General features: G+C 36.1%; 1 protein-coding gene across 2 annotated transcripts in view; it reads right to left on the bottom strand.

Annotated features, from left to right (window-relative positions):
- LOC140160896 (uncharacterized) overlaps window positions 1–16,538 on the bottom strand; it is a 51,587-nt gene extending 35,049 nt beyond the window's left edge. Inside the window, exons 1-4 of one of the 2 annotated variants that reach the window (XM_072184230.1) lie at window positions 16,404–16,538; window positions 13,963–14,031; window positions 10,724–10,748; window positions 7,871–7,975 (exon numbers count right to left, since the gene is read on the bottom strand). In XM_072184230.1, coding sequence (XP_072040331.1) covers window positions 7,871–7,975; window positions 10,724–10,748; window positions 13,963–14,031 — 199 coding nt within the window. In that variant the 5' untranslated portion in view covers window positions 16,404–16,538. The remainder of the gene's footprint in view (window positions 1–7,870; window positions 7,976–10,723; window positions 10,749–13,962; window positions 14,032–16,403) is intronic. The other variant, XM_072184231.1, reaches the window with a different exon arrangement.
- Window positions 16,539–19,275: the final 2,737 nt, after the last annotated feature.

The raw sequence follows: 19,275 nt of genomic DNA, 5'->3' as shown, positions 1-19,275 counted from the left end.
CATAAAATAACCTATTGTCTAATGATGTCAGGTTATTTTCTTGGAGGAATATATAGATCAGATTATGCAGACCATGAAACAGTTGCTTTGGTAGATGCTGTAGATGATTTTCTGAGAGGGATAACTTTTCAAGGTTCATCAACTCTTTGAAGAGCCCTCTTGGTAAAGTGGTCAGGATGTTGTCATATAGATAAAGGCGTACCAGCTTCTTGTTCTCACTTAACAAATCCAAATCATCTAGTGAATTTATCCAATTCTTATGGAGGTATAATCTTTCAAGGCTCATCAACCCTTTGAACAAACCTCTTGGTAAAGTGGTCAGGGTGTTGTTTTCTAGATATAGCCAAACCAGCTTACTGGTCTCATTAAATAAATCCCCATCTAGTGAATATATACGATTTCCATGGAGGTATAACCTTTCAAGGCTTGTCAACCCTTTGAACAAACCTCTTGGCAAAGTGGTCAGGATGTTGTTATATAGATATAGCCAAACCAGCTTACTGGTCTCATTAAATAAATCCCTATCTAGTGAATTTATACGATTTCCATATATGTTTAACTTTTCAAGGCTCGTCAACACTTTGAACAAACCTCTTGGCAAAGTGGTCAGGATGTTGTCATACAGAAACAGATTAACTAACTTACTGGTCTCATTAAACAAATCCCCATCTAGTGAATTTATACGATTTCCATAGAGGTATAACTTTTCAAGGCTCGTCAACCCTTTGAAAAAACCTCTTGGCAAAGTGGTCAGGATGTTGTCATGTAGAAACAGATTAACTAACTTACTGGTCTCATTAAACAAATCCACATCTAGTGAATTTATACGATTTCCATAGAGGTATAAATATTTAAGGCTTGTCAACCCTTTGAACAAACCTCTTGGCAAAGTGGTCAGGATGTTGTTATATAGATATAGCCGAACCAGCTTCTTGGTCTCATTAAATAAATCCCCATCTAGTGAATTTATATGATTTCCATTGAGGTATAAATTTTTAAGGCCCGTCAACCCTTTGAACAAACCTCTTGGCAAAGTGGTCAGGATGTTGTCATATAGATGCAAATAACCTAGTGTAATGGTCTCACTAAACAAATCCCCATCTAGTGAACTTATCTGATTTCCATAGAGGTATATCTTTTGAAGGCTTGACAACCCTTTGAACAACCCTTTCGGCAAAATGGTCAGTTTATTGTCATGAAGTTCTAGTCGAATGAGATCATGTAAATAATCAAAAATGTGTTCATCCAGTGTATGTATCTGATTTGCAAAAAGCAACAACATCTGAAGTTGTCTCAAATTCTTAAACAACCCAGTTGGCAAAATTGATAAAATATTATTATCAAGATATAGTTCAGCTAAACCAACTAAATCATCAAAAATTTGAGCTGCTAGTATTTTCAACTGGTTACCACTTAAGTACAATTTACCGAGCGTCTTTAAACATGTAAATGCTTGAGGATGTAGTTTGGATAATCTGTTGTAACTAACATCAAGTTGCGTTAAGTTTTTCAGATAGTTAAAGGTATTTTCTGATACCTCTACTATGGTTTGTCCTGAAAGGTCTAATACATTGATATTATCTGGATACATTATCAGAGATTTGTGGATTGACTGGATATTGTTATCCTGACATTTGAATTCTACATATCTGTTACCAAGGATGGCATTACAGTTAGATGGTAAATTGAACAAACAAATATGGTTTGCAAATAGGAAACAAGAAATAGTGTGATTGAATTCTTTCACATGACAGTGTTTTGCATCAGGTAACAGGGGAATTCCGTAACCCTCTTTCATTTCTTCTTTATCAATTTCCTCTTCATTACAAAAAGTCAGAGACTGGTTTATCGCAATGTAACTGAGGAGGATACTAGCGTTACCTTGCAGCAATAACTGGAGCTTTGTGTGAAAAAATACAATGAAGCAGGGTTCATTGGCTGTAATAACTACATATCTACTTTGGCAATTCGGCAGTTCTCCTTGTTTTTCAGTATACATGAATGTATCAGGATGCAGTGCTTGAGGTATTTGAATCATAGTTCCTATTCCGACTGATGTTTCCACATGTACACTGCAAGTTGTTCTTAGATCGCCGGTTAATGTTGTCACGTTCTGCCCAACAATACTGTCCATTGTGAGAAGGCATGGTCCAGAGCTGTTTTGAGTTGCATTCCAAAGAGGAAAAACATGTAAATCTGCACTGCAGTGTAATGTCAGAATTTGAAAAATGAATGAAAACAAGAGAACAGTGACAGAGGTTTTAATAATAAAACTGTTTTTCTTTTCCATCTTGGTTGACCTTTGACGTATCACAAGCTTAGAGGACTTTAGTTAAAATGTTCATTTATATGAATCAGCTTTTGCTATAGACCACTTGACATGTGACCTCATTGACCGGCAATATGCACGCGAATTATGGCAATTTCCATTGTTCTTTGCCCTGCAGTGTTCGTATGCATCGTAGTTTGCTCAGGGCACATGCATTTTAAATCGCCCACCACATGTCATATAGTACAAGAAAGCCATTGAACAGTGTAGCGGTTCCTTCAAGCATATCGATAGACCAGTTCCTCGCATTTGTTGATGAACAATGATGTCTATAAATGGTCTATAAAGAATCGATCATGTTCACATGTGACCGTTTGATCTGTTTATATCTTTGCAGTTGAGTTGTGGATTGTACTTCAAGTAAATTTCATCATGCAGCCAAAAAGGCTCCATTTAACGATTCCGTAGGACAGATGTTTCAAATGGACAAATCATATCAAAAGGTTCAGAAGAGTCTAGAGAATCTTTTCTGCCATGTTGACAAATTTGTTATCCGCACATTCTATTCCGTATCGATGGCAACGGTTACGCTATTGTGCATAAGTAGACCCATCTTGCAGCTTCTTGTGTGTTAAGTTTGAGGATACTTCAGATTGTGGAATGCACTTCATTCTTTAAGCATTACAGATTCATTTGATGGGGATAAAAGGTAACCCAAGAAGCCTTCCCGTTTCTCCTTCTCAGTAATGATCAACAACATAAGCTATTCACATGTTTCTACTAAACACAAGGTTCACAGGTGACATGGGATGATACAAGGTGACGGTCCCAGTAGAAACAAATCACATTAATGTCGATGCTACATGATACATAGTAATAGTACCGTCAACCAGCGAACCACCTTTTTAAGTGGTTAAAAGTGGGTGATACGGGATGATGTTCTCAGTAGAAACAGTACAATGCAATGTTTTACCAGGTACACTGGAAGTCACTTGATTTGTGATAATCTACAATACAGTGCACTCAATCCAAATCTGACCTTAAAGCCATAACATTTCCATAAAAATAGATTAGTATTTCTTTTCCATGAAATGTTATCTTTTACTTATGAGTTTTACTGTCATAATATGTCCCTTTTTAATTTTGAGCCGAGCAACCGAGGTAAAGCGAAGAAAATTGGAATTTACTACCAGCGCCAATGTGTGTCACTCCGTAGGTTGTACTATGGTACGATCCCTCAAGTCACAAATAGCTTCTCATATTTCTTGTCTCCGCACTAAATACGCGGGGAGAGAATGGTTACCCGCCTTTTGCAGAGCAGTAGCGAAGACCCAGTTGACGGTGATGTCAAAAATATGCATGGGAGAATAAAAGCTGAGTGATACAAGGTGTTCAGTATAAACATGTTGTATGTCTCACATATAGATAGATGGTCCAGCAGTAGGCAACTGCTTTATCCGTTTATCAATATAATGTTAAGGGCCATGGTGACTGATACAAATTCTATTACAAGCTACCGTAGTACACAAGTATACTCAATCAAGGAAACAAACAGCGCATAAATCACCTCTTATGACGAGAATGTCATGCCGTACAGTGTCGTAATTTAAGAATGTGCAAAAAGCCCTTAAAGAAAGCACCATTAAAACAAGAGCCGATATTCCATGTATCCTGTCTCCACCAAATCTTTTTAACAGTTTTGATGGTAGTACACAAAAAACCTGGTACTAAGCTGATGACACTACACCATGACCAAAGATCACTCAAGTTTGACTTTTCTTAATGAAGTCCATGAAAGAAGTGAAGGGAGAAACTAATAGACGGTAATTGTATCTATCTACTTTAACTTAGAGTCCGAAGTTTTCCGTTTTACGGAAAACGGAAGAAAATCACGGAATCGGAGGTACAACACGGAAAATGACATTTTTGTATGATGTGACAAAAATTGTTAAAAGATAAGAGAAATAAATGTTAAAAACTATCATGAGTTGTGTATGTCCATTTTTATGATAAAAATACTGTTTAATATACCGAAATAAAGGTATATTAACAAGGCATGAACCCCTTATATCCCTCCAAACATTGTAATAGTCGGCATATTATTGTGAGAATATTCCAATCAGAGCATATTGATCGCCATATTGAACACTTTATTGTGATATTAATATTGTTGTTTATACATTTTAAGCTTTATTCAAGGCACGGATTTACAAATTTTACAACACGGATTACAACACGGAAAATGGATTTTAGAAAACGGTAAACTTCAGACTCTACTTTAAGTGAATGTTGCATTCCATGTAGAATGTTCTATAGTGTAGATTAACACTTAATCACTTTGGAAAGAGATTCTAAAGTGATTTGTTTATTGTTGCAGTTAAAAATAAATTTTTCCTGAATGTGAAATTCACAACATTTAACAAAGCGTAAGTACTGCTTCATATGAAAAGGATTTTGTATTTTTTAATGCACTAATGGATTTTTCTAATGCTGGTTTCATACTTTCCTGCCGCTTGCCGCTTTGATGACGATTTTGCTTCACTGAGCAGTCGCTCCAGAAATGCGAGCGGCGACCAGCGGTAAGCTAATATATCTATCACTCCACCGTTTTGGGCAAAGCGGCAGACCGCTAAGAGTTGAATTCAAGTCAACTCGGGAGCGGTGCTGTGTACGTATGAGAAAAGATTCAGATTCAACTTAATTTGACCACGGAGGGCCCACTTCAACCCTAGGTTGTTCTTCCTTGGGGCCGTGCAGGATTTAGAGCGGTGCTGAGAGGCAACATTGGCTTTCAGAGTCATGCTACTGCTGCACAGCAGAAAAGTGAAAGCGGCATGATGATGTGTCGCGCTGCTCAGCGGCATGTGGCAGAAAGTATGAAACCAACATAACACATGTGTGCAAGAATTCCTATAGAAATTTGTTACATTGAATAGCATATTCTGATGTAAAATATTATTTTTCAATTGTTTAAATTAATTTTGTCACCTTGAGGAAAAATTCAATGAAGCAAATTTTGCCTATATTTCCTGCAAACAAAAGGGAGAAAACTTTAATAAAACTCCAGGTTATAACTTCATGACGATGTTTAAATGATAAGTTAACTTCTCGAGATGGCTAAATGACACGACAACTTCAAAAGATGGCTATATGACCAGTTAACTTAATGCACAGGTCCAACATCTTGATACTAAAATGATGTTCTTCATGCAAACATATATACAATAAAGTATTTTTAAGTTGAAGGGACTCATGCTGCTATCATCAGCAGAAACAAGTTATTTGCTTTTTCAGTTGATTGCTAAGAGACAAATTATATGCCATCTTCATCAGAAGATTACTAAATGACAAATTTCTTGTTTTCTTCAGAAGATAGCTTTTGTTGAAGTTATTTTTACAGTAGATAGCCAAGTGAAAGGATAAGTGATACAATAAATATATGGCTAAATGACAAAAATAATTTGAAACATTTGTAATTGATGGCTAAATGACAAATTATTTGCTATCTCCACTACATGTAGATAGCTAAATTACAAGTTATTTGATATTTTCAGTAGATAGCTAAAAAACAAACATTTTGCTATCCACAGTAGAAAGCTAAATGACCAAGTTATTTACTATCTTTGGAAATAGCCAAATGACAAATATTTTGCTAACCTACAATGCTAGACAAAATAGGTTGGAATGAAAAATAGAATGTGCACCTTGTAATGGCCATATTTTCGTTATTTCTAGAGTGATGAAATGGCACTTTCTTGAGTGTCAAGTGTAAACATTACCCTCGACCCTACTACCTCACCCTGCCCCACCAATCAATGTTGGGTACTACTGAGCGCACATGAACAAAATGTCAGGATTCAACATTGATCGGGGGGAACGGGGGCTCATTTGCAATACCGTACTAATTTCATTCCAACCCTTTTGTCCAGGGTTGTAGATATGTAACTAAATGACAAGTATTTTCCTATCCTACCTGTAGAAAGTTATTTGCTATCATCCACAGATTGCTAAATTACAAAATTATTTGCTATCTTCAGTAGATAGCTAAATAATAAGTATTTGTATTCAAATTATAAATTATTATATTAATATTTTAAAACTATTCAAGTACGGACAGTTCGGTGGCACTATGGTGTCTACTTTTAAATGCCGTGTCCACTTGTCCACTTATGTGTCCATAATTTCAAATTGCTTTAAAAGGATCCAGCCTTGTTGGGAGTGATATTGTACAAAATAACAGGGGTTGATTTAGCCGCTGGCCCTGGTCAGTAGTTTTCTCATCGGGCCAGATTTCCATCTGGATGGCCCTGTGGACCAGTTGGGATTTTGACATAATTATGAATTTGACATGTTACAATATTAGAAACATCATGAAGTAGATAAATAATATTCTTCTACTTTATATTTTCTAATTTATGAAACATTTTCACCAATTTTCATGATCAAACTTAGCGCAATCGATCCTGATTTGTGCTTCAGTGACATCCCGACTTTGTTTACATTCTATTTATAACCTGGAGCGGGACTGCGGGAGGGTTGTCGCAATTGAGCAATAGCGGGACCCCTGAATAATACCCAAGCAGCAGTAAGCACTACGCATGCTGTCTCTGCTATATTGCTGTGCGATTTTGGCCTGGAACTTAGGCTAAAATGTGGTGGTTCTTCATGATATAAATGGGAATTCTAATGACAAATGATGTAAAATAGCTGCCTCCTCTACGACATGGCTACAAGTAGATTTATTTTAATTTATTGTGATTTATTGTTGATGATTAGACTACTTCCCGACGCGTCAACGGAGGGAAGTAGTCAAATCATCCAACATCAAGGGACCAATAGTTTTGAATACTTCCCCGAAACATGTTGTATTTGTTTTACTATACCTCATAAATATTTTCACTATCATAGTAAAATTAAACAAAAGTCAAAACAAAATGGTATACCGGTCATTTTCATGATAAACGCATCTGCAGAATCGCTGTTGTGTAGCATAATGCTACGTCTGACGTGCGGGCCGAGACACCATGTGTAGTACTAGGGTGAGGAAGTTTTTTACCACTTCCCCGCTTGCGTGTTATTGCACAGGCATGGGGAAGTAGTCAAAATACCGTACTCGGCCGCTGGCGTTATTAACCAATAAGATGTCTGGATTACCTGGCTTATGAGGTATTGTAATATTTATTAACCTACATCATACACAAGAAAAAATTACATGATTTTTGCTATTTCTATAACAAAACTGTCACTAAAAATGTTGGAAATACAAGCAAATATAAATGCATCAATCCACAAGAAAAATTAGTGTATCCGAAGCAAGTATGTGCCGCGCATATTTCTAATGTTTCTTCTGATTGGGGTTCTATTTGAGAGTGTATGAATTTATATTAAGAGAGTGATTTTGGAACACACTGTTTTTCTGCAAAGTGTGTATGGAATTACCATAAATGCACTACGGTTTCAGCTTACTGTCAACTTGAGATGCGGCAGACTATACTAGGGATTGTTTTGTCAATTTTACAGAAAAAAAAATATCACCAGATTGATGGACAATTAAAAAAAAAGATAAACAAAACGTGATATAAAAGGTTTTGTTCTTCTTACCAATGAGTGGGTCCGTACAATCAGCAACTACCTCATCAAGAGATCTAAAGTTAACATTCTCTCCTCCTGTTTGTCTCTTTTTCTTTGATCCTTTCACCAGCATTCCTGGAAATAAAACAATATCATCATTACAAATAGTTCAGCACTACAAAGGCAATCACTTCAGCAACATGCTAGCCATAGGCTTCAACATAAAAAGTCAAAATTTTGAGATATTTTCTCAAAATATCAAGAGCTATCTAAAGAACCACTGAACCAATACTAGGCTTGTTTGTACTCATTTCAATGCATTTTTCATGCCGATTCCAAATATGGTAATGAAAATTTACATTTCGGAAATTTTTGAATCTTTAGAATTTTTTTTAAAACATGTCGTCTGCAGTCGACACCCATGCGAAGAGGGTTAAGTTTTGGCAGGTCATTTAGGACAACATCTTTAAAAACTGAAGTCAAAATAATGTTTTTACACACTCAGTGCTTATATATTTATAATTAGATGGTCTAAATGGTCTAAACATCAAACATATACATGTAGAGGTTATCCGTGTTCTATAAGCTGCATATCCTATCAGCGACGGCTATTCCTTGTTTAGGACTTCCAAAAAAAGTACCTACATGTGCAACCATGACTGTTTCAAATAGATCGCCAAAGTCATGCAGGTAACTCTGAGGTCGTGTATTGAATTGGTTTGAATTCACACACAATGAGGAATACTACGGGAATCAGTGCCTTTTTTTAGAAGTCACACATGAGTGAAGTGGATAACCTCTATTAACATTATTAATGACTAAATCAAATGCATGAAATCCAATTAAATGTAGCAAAAGTGTGGTCTATTTATCAATATGACGGCCACATTAATAAACATCTTTTCAAAGATATTAACTGTAACAGTCCATTACAACTGTATAATTTAATTAATAATTTCATTATCCTTGGTTGGAAAATACTTTTCCTGATCAAAACACCTGAGCACTATTTTAAAATTGTCTGATTTTTACATGAAAAATTTGAAGTAACATTCTTAAATAGTGTGCATTTTAATATTTTTAATTACATAATTTACATGTGCTACATACCAACATTGTTTTAATTATGAAACAATAAAAGACCAAACATATCTCATTAAAACTAAATACTTTGTTAGAACCAATTGAATTGATTAGTACAAGAAGACTGTGCTCTCACATTATCTGCCAAAGCCCTTTCCTGTTATAATCATACCTACAATTAAATTGCTTTTATGAAGGGATGGCTTCAAACCCCAACTGCCTGCCAGCTGATGGCACTCTTACAGAACCGGCAATTGTACCTGGTTTCAATAGAGTGCGGTTAAACTGCCGGTACTGCCAGGGAGACAGCGGTTGACTGGCGATAAATTAACTCCAACACAACTGAAACAAGAAACTTGTCGTAGTCGAGTCAGCATTTTATTTTACATTGATTGCAATTAGGTTTGCATAACTTCTTTTATACTAACAAACTTGAATAACAATGATGCTATTCAAGCATATTGTATGGGAAACTGATGGCTCAGGGGTGAATGATTTTCTCCTACAGCAAAGGATCAGGGGTAAATCAAATTTGATTCTTGCAAAAGTTGTCTGCGAGAATCCTTTGATTTTCACCTAAATGTGTTTGTTTACGAGAATCTTCGCAAGAATCGATTCGTGGATTCTCGCCGCAAGGATGAGAGTCCCCTTCCCTTCCATTAACACACCCCTGAGCCATCAATCACATATTATGATGAAGTATACTGTAGGTTCTCTCCACTTGTTCTAGTCTCATCAACATTAATAATGTGTACTGTTGTGTAGTACTTTGAACCTAAAGTAGATTCCATCATAAAAAGTTGTACTCGGTGATTTTCGAAAACCAAAACATTACAAAAATTTGGGGAAGACGTTTTTTCTGTGTTTTTTCCAAAGAGAGAAGACCCAAAGAGTACCAACTAAAAATTGCCTGTGTGTAACGCTATGGTACATCCACCATTTTGGTTTATCGCTCATGGAAGGCAAATAGTGTACCTTCGGCAAGAGCCTAACATTTACCGATAATTTGCGTCTTGAGCATTACAATGTTTGCACACTCTGCACTTTGCAAACATTTTGGCACATGTTACACACAGACCGCATACAAGAATGCACTTTGAATCAAAGTTTGCCACACGCATCTTAAAATTACCCAGAGGAACACTATTTGCCCTCCATGCCGAACGACACGTAAATATGGCGGAGTGGGTACTCTTTGGTTATACCTCATTGGGTTTTTCAAAACGTGACTGTGGGCAAATTTGTGGTTTAACCCCATGAGAACTACCTGCCAATTGGTCAAAAAGAAGTTTTCATTATCAATTGAACCAATCAGCAACATTGTTAGAATAATTTCACCACACAAAAAATTCGGGTGAATTATTTGCAAAGCTCCATTCTAATTGGTGATTAAAGTGAAGATATCATGTAATTGACCAATCAAAGGCAATAATACATCGGCAGGTAATGCTCAGGGGGTTACAGCTATATTTGTCGCATCATCTTTGTATCCTCTCATAGAAATCACAGAATACAACTTTTATTGGCAAATTTTTGTCAGTATATATAATAGCAAAATACTTGAGGCTTTCAAAAACTCTGCAGTGTCTCAAAACTGAAACCTCAAGTATGCTTTGCGCTTAACTGGCAAAAATGTGTCAACCTTATGTAATAATTTTACTCATCAATTAGAAAGTATACTTTAGGTTCCTTCAAAATGGTTTTAGCGTTTTCAAACTCTTCAAACCTAAAGTATACTTGTCAAACGACAAGATTTGTCACTCGGCATTTTGTCAGTGGCAAATCTTGTTCTATACTCACCACCTTCCTTAAGCTTGACCAGATTCTGGGTTGTAATGAAGAAGACAAAAGGATGCATTGTGAGAAACAATAGTTGTCATGGCAACATGTGGCTGGTATCCTCATACATTATCCAGCTCTCCCATGCACCAAGTGAGCGAACAAAGCTACTAAATTTGACCCATACATAAACTTTCCACATCAACTTAACAAGTAAGATTGGATTGATTGAGCCCATATTTATTGGTCGAGCTATGAGTTTTAAAATATTGGACAAGACGTAGTCGAGTCCAATATTTTAAAACTCATAGCTTTAAAATATTGGACAAGACGTAGTCGAGTCCAATATTTTAAAACTCATAGCAAGACCAATAAATATTGGGCGCAAAGCATCCAATTTTATCATTATTATGTTTTGGATCCAATATTTTCTCACACTTGGATTCATCAAAACATAATAATGTTGAATGTTGTTCTCTTTAACCTTTGACCTGGAAGATACAAATATAGCAGCTTTATTCGCTACTCTGGAGAACAGAAGAGTGCATAGCCAATCAGGATACCAGCATCTGGGTAAGAACCAGTTGAACCAACCCAACATTTCTAGGTGTTCATCTCTGAAACCCTAGAAACTACTGCCTGGCACCAAGATTCAACTGATCCAACAAGTCGCCGTGTTTGAAGAACTGCCTTGTGAAACCTACTTTAGTTGCAATGATATAATCAAAAGTTATAACATAACAATTTCAAATGCAAATGATCTAGTCAGCTGCATTTGAATTAATGAATTAATGACACAAAGGTATATAACATACATTTAAAATTCACAATTTGTAGTTTAAATGCAGTTACGACAAACATTTCAGGTGCAATTTGTTCAGATTATGTGTCTGTATATAGCTAAACAGGTACATTCTGTCACACAAATGTAATATTAAGACTCAAAAGAATTATTGTTTTTGGATTTTTTAAATATTCAAGACTTTGGAATGCTAGGAAAACTTTGGAAAGCTCAGATATTTTTCTTGATTTTAGCAAAATGCTGTCTTTGCAAATTTGATTCTCTTTTAAGTCTAGTTACTTGTGGCAATTGCAGGATTTGAATATTTGTCTTTTTAGGGGGGAAAGGGCAGAGAGGATAAAAAAAGCTAAAAATAGGGGGCCTATTCTGTTGTATAATAAACATTGAAGAAACGTAAATTGCATAGATCTTGAAATTGAAAAGGTGTCAATATATCCATCTGCTGCATAATTTGCTTCTGATATATCGACTTCAAAACACTGTATCGAACAGGCCTAAGTTGGCATGAAACAGAGGCACATGTTAACTGTTGGAAATTACAAGTACATGTACCATTGTATGGTGGTGTTGGGGGATCCTGCCCCAGATATCCACCCTGTCAAATCGTCAAAATCAGCCTATATAACAAAACGACCGTGTAAAATCCTGTGGGGATCTTCTGGAGGGGTTTGAGACAACATGATGGCTCAGCTTGGAATTGGACGACGCTAATGTGGGATAATCTAACCATATGTGTGCCATACAGTTTGTGTATCGATACTACCATTGAGTGCATCAACATGTCGGAAGTCTATGAATTTTTCCGACTATTGATACTTTCGACAATCGATAACGGGTATTAGTCAACATGATTCACTTGAAATAGAATTACATTAGAATTATGTTAAAGCCATAATGTAATATTTGCTAAGGAGGATGCCCTCAACTTCGGTCAAAATTTGGATTTTAGGATTCGGATGTAATTGTAATGTACATTAATGAAGTAACATACCCTGCATTTAGGTGTTGTATTTGTGACAAAATTTGATATTTTTAATAACAAAATGTGTCCCATCCTTCATATCATCCTCATATTTGTGGGACGTATACGCGTTGTTGATAACACTGAACTCGCATCAGGCTTTGAGCTTTGAGTGTGATAAATAGCACGCCTCAAACTTGTGATGAGTGCTATTTTGTGAATGATGAGTGTGATTGTACGAGTGCGAGTGTAAGCTTAAAGATTAAGGAGTGCAATACATCGCACTCCTTATGATCATTTAAGAAGTGCGGAGGGGTGCGATCGCACTCCTCAAAACTCAAAGCCTGCACATGGCGTACAGGATTGTCGTAACGCATTGGCGCTGGAATTAAATTGTGATTTTCTTTGCTTTACCTCAGTTGTTCAGCTCAAAATTACCTGGGGACATATCTGACAGCAAGAGCTAACATTTTGTGGAAAAGAAATCATACAATTCTATTTTTATGCTGGAAATGTTACAATATGGCTTTAAACTAATAAGCTTATCAATTTAGGTTCCGCTTGCCTGATTTAGAGATTGTCAATTTATTTCAGGAGCCCTTTTTTCCCATGTTATTACCGAGTAAGTGGATTTGCATCAGTCATTATGGTTCCTGAAGAGTTAATTGACCTCTGTATCAAGATTATCAGATGTGAGATTGAAGTGAATCACACAGCACTGACTGATTGCCAAAACTACCCACCACTTCCAAATTTGCCATATATCATAGCCCCCCCCCACAACAATGTACATGTATGTCCAAATCCTATCAGCATTCTTGAAGACATTTATTTGCTGCTATATAGAGCACATAAACACAAGAATGGTTACAATAATTTGGACACAACACTGGTGTTATGAATTATGGTAAGGTGACAGCCTTCCCATAAATTTTGAGATTCCACATTCTCCCACACCTTCCATTACATCAGTTTCCAGTAAAAAGTCATCAGTTTCTGGTGAAAGGTTGGATTTTGTGACATGTACTGAAAATGTACAGTATTTCAGACCAAATTTGGTAAGTTTTTAACAGAAAATGAGCGATGAACCTATCAAATTTGCTCCAATACTGCTTAAAGGAGTATTTTGTGATCCTATCATCCTCTTTTTATGGCATTTTTCAGCATATATCCGCGCAAAAAGCTTATTCCCAACATTTCAGTTCATTCTGAATTTCCGTTTGCGAGTTATGCATGATTGTGTATATTACACCGATCCATAGACAATGTGTTGTAATTTTGTTATGGAGTACCATGAACGTCATTCAAATTCCATGATATTTTTGCTAAACGAATTAATCTGCAAGAAATTTTTTGGACATAAACATTATGTAGCCAGAGGTTTCCAGTGGTATAAAAATCTCAACTTTTTTTGAGAAAAGTGTGGGGGGGGGGGATGATGCTGGTGATGCATTTTGCATGTGTGTGGGTGTATTACTTTGTGGTATTTATACTTACAGACAAATGGCGTTGTCCCTTAAGATGGGTTTCAAATGTATCAAGATTGTTGCAGGTAACATTGCACATCTGAAACAGGAAAGGAAATTTAATCACATAAACACATGTATCAAAAGACTCTGTAGGGTCAGTCCATGTCAATAAGCCCAATCGGCATTGGAAGTTTGCAATGCATTGTGGGACAGTTTTTGCAGTTTTAGGACACTTTGTCCTTTGACCTATCGGGAAAATTGCTGTAATTATTAATAATTTATTTATTATTGTCATAATGTTATCATTAAAAATATTTAAATAATTAATTCATTTAATAATAATGTTTTTTAAGTTTGTTTTTATTCTAGTAACACGTTTTAAATTATATTTTGTACGCACAAAACCCGAATTTTTCTGAATTTTCCAGATAGGTCAAAGGGCAAAGTGTCCTAAAAAAACCGGAAGTTACAATAGCGATTTGGCTTATTCAACAGATGGCTCCCGCACTACCCTCTCAGAATTTCTTTAAATGTCACTCAAATGTTATACCTACAGCCATTAGAAAAACCCACAGGTTTTAGATCCCTAGCCCTTACTGTTTCCCCGTAGTAGCCGACTGGGGGGCTATTTTTATCATCAAATCTGACTTTTGAAATAAATGGAGGTTTCAATTATATTAGCTAGAGATTTGAAAATGGCAATGTTTGTAAATAAATTTGGTAGTCAAATTCATGAAAAAAAAAAAGAAGAAGGTTGCGCATAATTGCTGCATCACTGATATTGCGCAATAGTATGCATGCCATTTGCCAAAAATAAAGTTTGACCCATCTAAAATCACACTTTCTGACAAAATCCATCTTTGTAATGTTTATGAATGTCGAGATGAATGTTAAGATCATGTTTCTACAGATTTTAATGGACATCATGCACCTAGACAGAGGGGGTTAAGGGGGCGAAACCCCCCAAAGCTAGAGGGTTTCTACACTGTAAAAACCCTCATAAGCCCTTATACAGAAGACACATTTTATAGAAAAAAAAACAATAAACAAGGTGAAAATGAAGCCCTAGGCTTTTATACAGTTCAGCTTGCATTTGAAGAGGATTTAGACTCCATATCTAGCAACAATTTCAACACATATTTCATGACTACAACCTTTAAAGAAAAAGTTTAAAAAAAAAATCTGGGACCTGTTTTTATAAGTTTGAAAAATATGCTTCCTTCACACAGAAAATGTGCTTTATAAAAATGCATTTTTCTATACTTTTGACATAACAATATTGTTTGAAGTGATTATTTTAGCTTTATAATTAGGCCTATGTGACTGATAGGACATTGATATGATGCACAATACAATTTGTATTGTGCATCATATCAGTGTCCTATCAGTCCTTTGAATTACAAAGGCGAAAAATCAGGGAAAAAATCCATTTAAAAATTTTTTTGGTGACTTTGGAGAACCACTAGACGTATTCTGAAGTGCTGGGATCATTCACAGTTAATTTGGGGAAAAAAATTACAACAAAATTACAGTTTGTTATCCTTATATGCAAACCACTAACTAATGTTTACCTCTTCATCTATAACATATTATAAATGCATTGGTTTTCCATACATTTATAATATGTGACCCTCCAGCACAACTGAGCCCTGAAGTCGCCAATCATCATTTTTGAGATATTCAACCAAAATATTCTGCTTGAAATTAGCTTTAAAATGATGTATATCATGTCTATAGTACTTGACATTTAAGTAGTGAAAAATCAATAAAACAGTCAATAAATCCTTTGTTTCCTTGTTTATTGTTAACTTCAATGGAGCATATCTCAATAGTGGCACTGGCAACATCCGGGCTCAGTTGTGGTGGATGGTCACATATGTGATCGATTTTTTTTTAAAAGTTTTTTTTTCAGAAAATCGGAGTACTCCAATTTTCGGGGGTTTAAAACTCGGAAAATCGGAGTAACTCCGCGAAAATTGGAGTAGTTGGCAGGTATGTACTGCATATAACTTTGGTGTGCGTAGTGCAGTCAACACTGCATAGCAACAATTTTCAAACAAGCAGACATCTTTGTGTCTAGGCTGAATTTTCCCCACGCACCCAAATACATTTTTTTTATTAATTTTTAAAAACTAGATAAAAATATCTAGGAGCCATTTTTTACTCTTTTGAATTTGGACCAACTTCACCAAAAATATTTGAAATTTGGGTGAAAATCTGGCTTTTTATGATTATTTTTTTTAATTTAAGCATTTTTTTACCATTTTTGGTGCAAATCTCTCTCAAAGTCTTTGCCATTCTAAATATGTATACTTTTATATACTTCAGACCAACAATTTAGCAGTTATGAGGCCCGAAAGTTTCCATAATTCCAGGGTTAAAACCAACCTTAATTGTAATTCCTGTACATTATATCGTACAATAATACCACCAGTATCAATCTCTATGGAACGACCAACACACACTTACCTCACAACAAAAATCTTCTGATTTTTTCGGCTGCTTCTTTGGTTCAGGTTTTCTGGCACCCCATAACCATAGATATCGTCAAAAGCTTCATATCCTTTCCCTTCACGAGCTCCTCCTCTTGCTCCTCCACGTCCCCTGCCACCTCCTCCCCTTCCTCCAACTCCTCCCCTTCCTCTCCCTCCACCACCTCTCCCTCCAGCTCCTCTTCCTCCTCCAGCTCCTCTTCCTCTACCACCAGCTCCTCTTCCTCCTCCCCTTCCTCTGCCTCCTCCATCTGAAAAAATAAATAAAATCCATGAATGGTGAGAAATTGGGAAATATTTCCAGGGAAGGAGATTCTGATTTTACATAATTTCCCACGAGTTGAGTGAGGCTTATGATCAAAATATCCATTCACAACCAAGCGGGTGGGTTCAGGTGTTGAACAGTATACCATTACGATAAATATTAGAATTTGCAGTATTCATATTAGAAAAAAATATATAGTTTAATTATCAAAATAAGTGAAATAGTTGAATTTTAAACAGTAAAGAAAGTCAAATAAAATAAACATTTAATATATATCCATAGGGTCAAACAAATACCACATGTTGTTTACCAACAAAAATATTATTTTTTCCCATCCGTATACGTGAAAATTCCTGATGCGCTCTGTATCCCCGTCCTTAACATGATATCATCTGTGTCATTAATGAATGCTTTTACGAATCACAAATCTTCCACTATTATTTTCGTTTAGGGTACTTAAGTGCGTTTTAAAATGTTTTTGTTTTTCAGAACTTTGAGCACAAAATATTGTCTTTTTCTGTTCAAAAAGATTGTTATTTTATGTTGAAATAAAAATTAAATAAATATTTTATTTTATTTATTTATTGATTTTTTTGGCAGCTCTGATTTGCTGTCAGAGCCGAAAGGGTTGTTTATTTCCTGGGAAGGAGCTTCCCCACTTTTTGTGAGCCCTGATGGTTATAAAACAAATCTTCAGAGCAGTGTCTTGTAACTATCCCCCTGTTTACCTATCATATTAGATGGGGAGTTTGCTCCTGGGACAGGCAAAATTAATACCTTTGGCAGATGTTACATTATAATTGAATACCTGAGTGGAAGAAGGGCCCAACTCCATCAAAACTGTTTTTGAGATATTAAGAAAAAACTTAATATTTGGAAAAGTTTTATAGACAGAATGTTTTCATCTTCAGGGGACCTTTAATACATGAACATACAATATTACATTCATTCGAAATTATATATGATGTTTCCATGGCAACGGTACAGGTCTTAATACGAGCTGGAGTTGGGCCCTTCTTCCGCTAATATACTGCAAGTGACAGTTCCGTAAGCAGATGTGTTATAAATAGCTACAGAAATTAGGTAATTATCCATTAATTGCACAAGTAGAAGCATGTAATATGTTACTAGAAAGTTTATTGTAGTGAAAAGCAGATTTCATGGATGTACAAAATTCCTCTTTAATCCAATATTTGTGGAAGAAGGGCCCAACTCCATGGAGTTGGGCCTTTCTTCCATGAAAACCATGATTAAGTGTATGTGGAAGACTATTTAGAGAGTGAATTTTGGCTCATCTTTCACACACAAGGAAGAACAGTCTGCTGGCAATAAAATGCTGGGTCTAACTCATTTTTGTAAAAAATTGGAGTTGGGCCGTTCTTCCACTCAGGTATTCAATTGTAGGTGTTGAGAAAGGCTATTGAACCAGATTTGCAAAACAAGGCCATAGCAACACATACATGTATTTGAACCTCTTTGAAGCCCCAATGGGTTGTAGCAGTCTGGTAATCTTTTAAAGGTCAATTTAGGATACCCAATTTTATTCAAATGACAGGCAAAACTCAATTTCCAGCTACATGTAAGCCCCTTTTTCAGAGTACATCCGATCAAGATGCTGATTGAGCCGGTGAAAGCGCTCTTGAATAATAAAATTACTTTTTATTCTATTTGCTATATTGTCTGCTTGTAATAAACTTGTGCAACTCATTAGTCATAACAGCGTAGATTTATAGACTGGCATACTTGCAGTTGTGTGCAGCACCTACAATGTTCTGCCAAGTGCGCTTTGCTATAGTTCGTAATTGTAATATGCCAGGATATCAGCATAAGTTTATTTTTGCACATCTTATTCTAATGTTGCTAAGAAGAGCTAAAGAAAGCAAGAGCGAAAACAAGACACGGGCACCAGAAAAAGAAGGGGTAGAGAGAAAGGAAAGTGAGTTAATGTTTAGAGAGAGAAAGACAGGGTTTCCTACGTATGTACCTTTCTTGCCACCACCATAACCGCTACCTCCGTAGATAGAATCATAGGCTCCTTGTGTTGGGTACTGACTCCAATCACTGGATCCCGTCCCATAACCTTCATAATTCATGTAGTCTGATGTGTAGTCCATGACTATCTTTGTCAGCAACCTGTACTAAAAAGGAGGTAATACAAGACTCAATAAATGGGATATAGGCCAAGGGCTTAGGCAGCCAGCCGTGTAGGCCGTTACGTGGCCACATTCGAAATAACATGGTCGATTATCTATTATCATGGCCTACCTACCTACTGGCCGGCCATGCCATGAAATTAAAAAGTTTTTATGATTTACTCTGAAATTCCATATATCTATGACTTTGATGGCATATTTAAGATGGAAACACAATATAAACTTGATTGTTAGCATCAATCGAATCGGCAAACCAACAAAAAATATCGTAAGATAAAATTCCATTTGATGCATGTTTCCAGCGCAATTAAAGCACAATATCCTCCCAAATCCCTGCCAAAACTTGTGTACACATATATGCAAATGCCCGATTTTCCATGACAGGTTGTGATGTGTGGGAGTTTATTGTTTACATCGATCGTATGAGTGAC

This window comes from Amphiura filiformis, chromosome 9 (genome assembly GCF_039555335.1).
Source record: "Amphiura filiformis chromosome 9, Afil_fr2py, whole genome shotgun sequence".
Classification (NCBI taxonomy): Eukaryota; Metazoa; Echinodermata; class Ophiuroidea; order Amphilepidida; family Amphiuridae; genus Amphiura; species Amphiura filiformis.
This window is presented reverse-complemented; position numbering and strand designations above follow the sequence as displayed.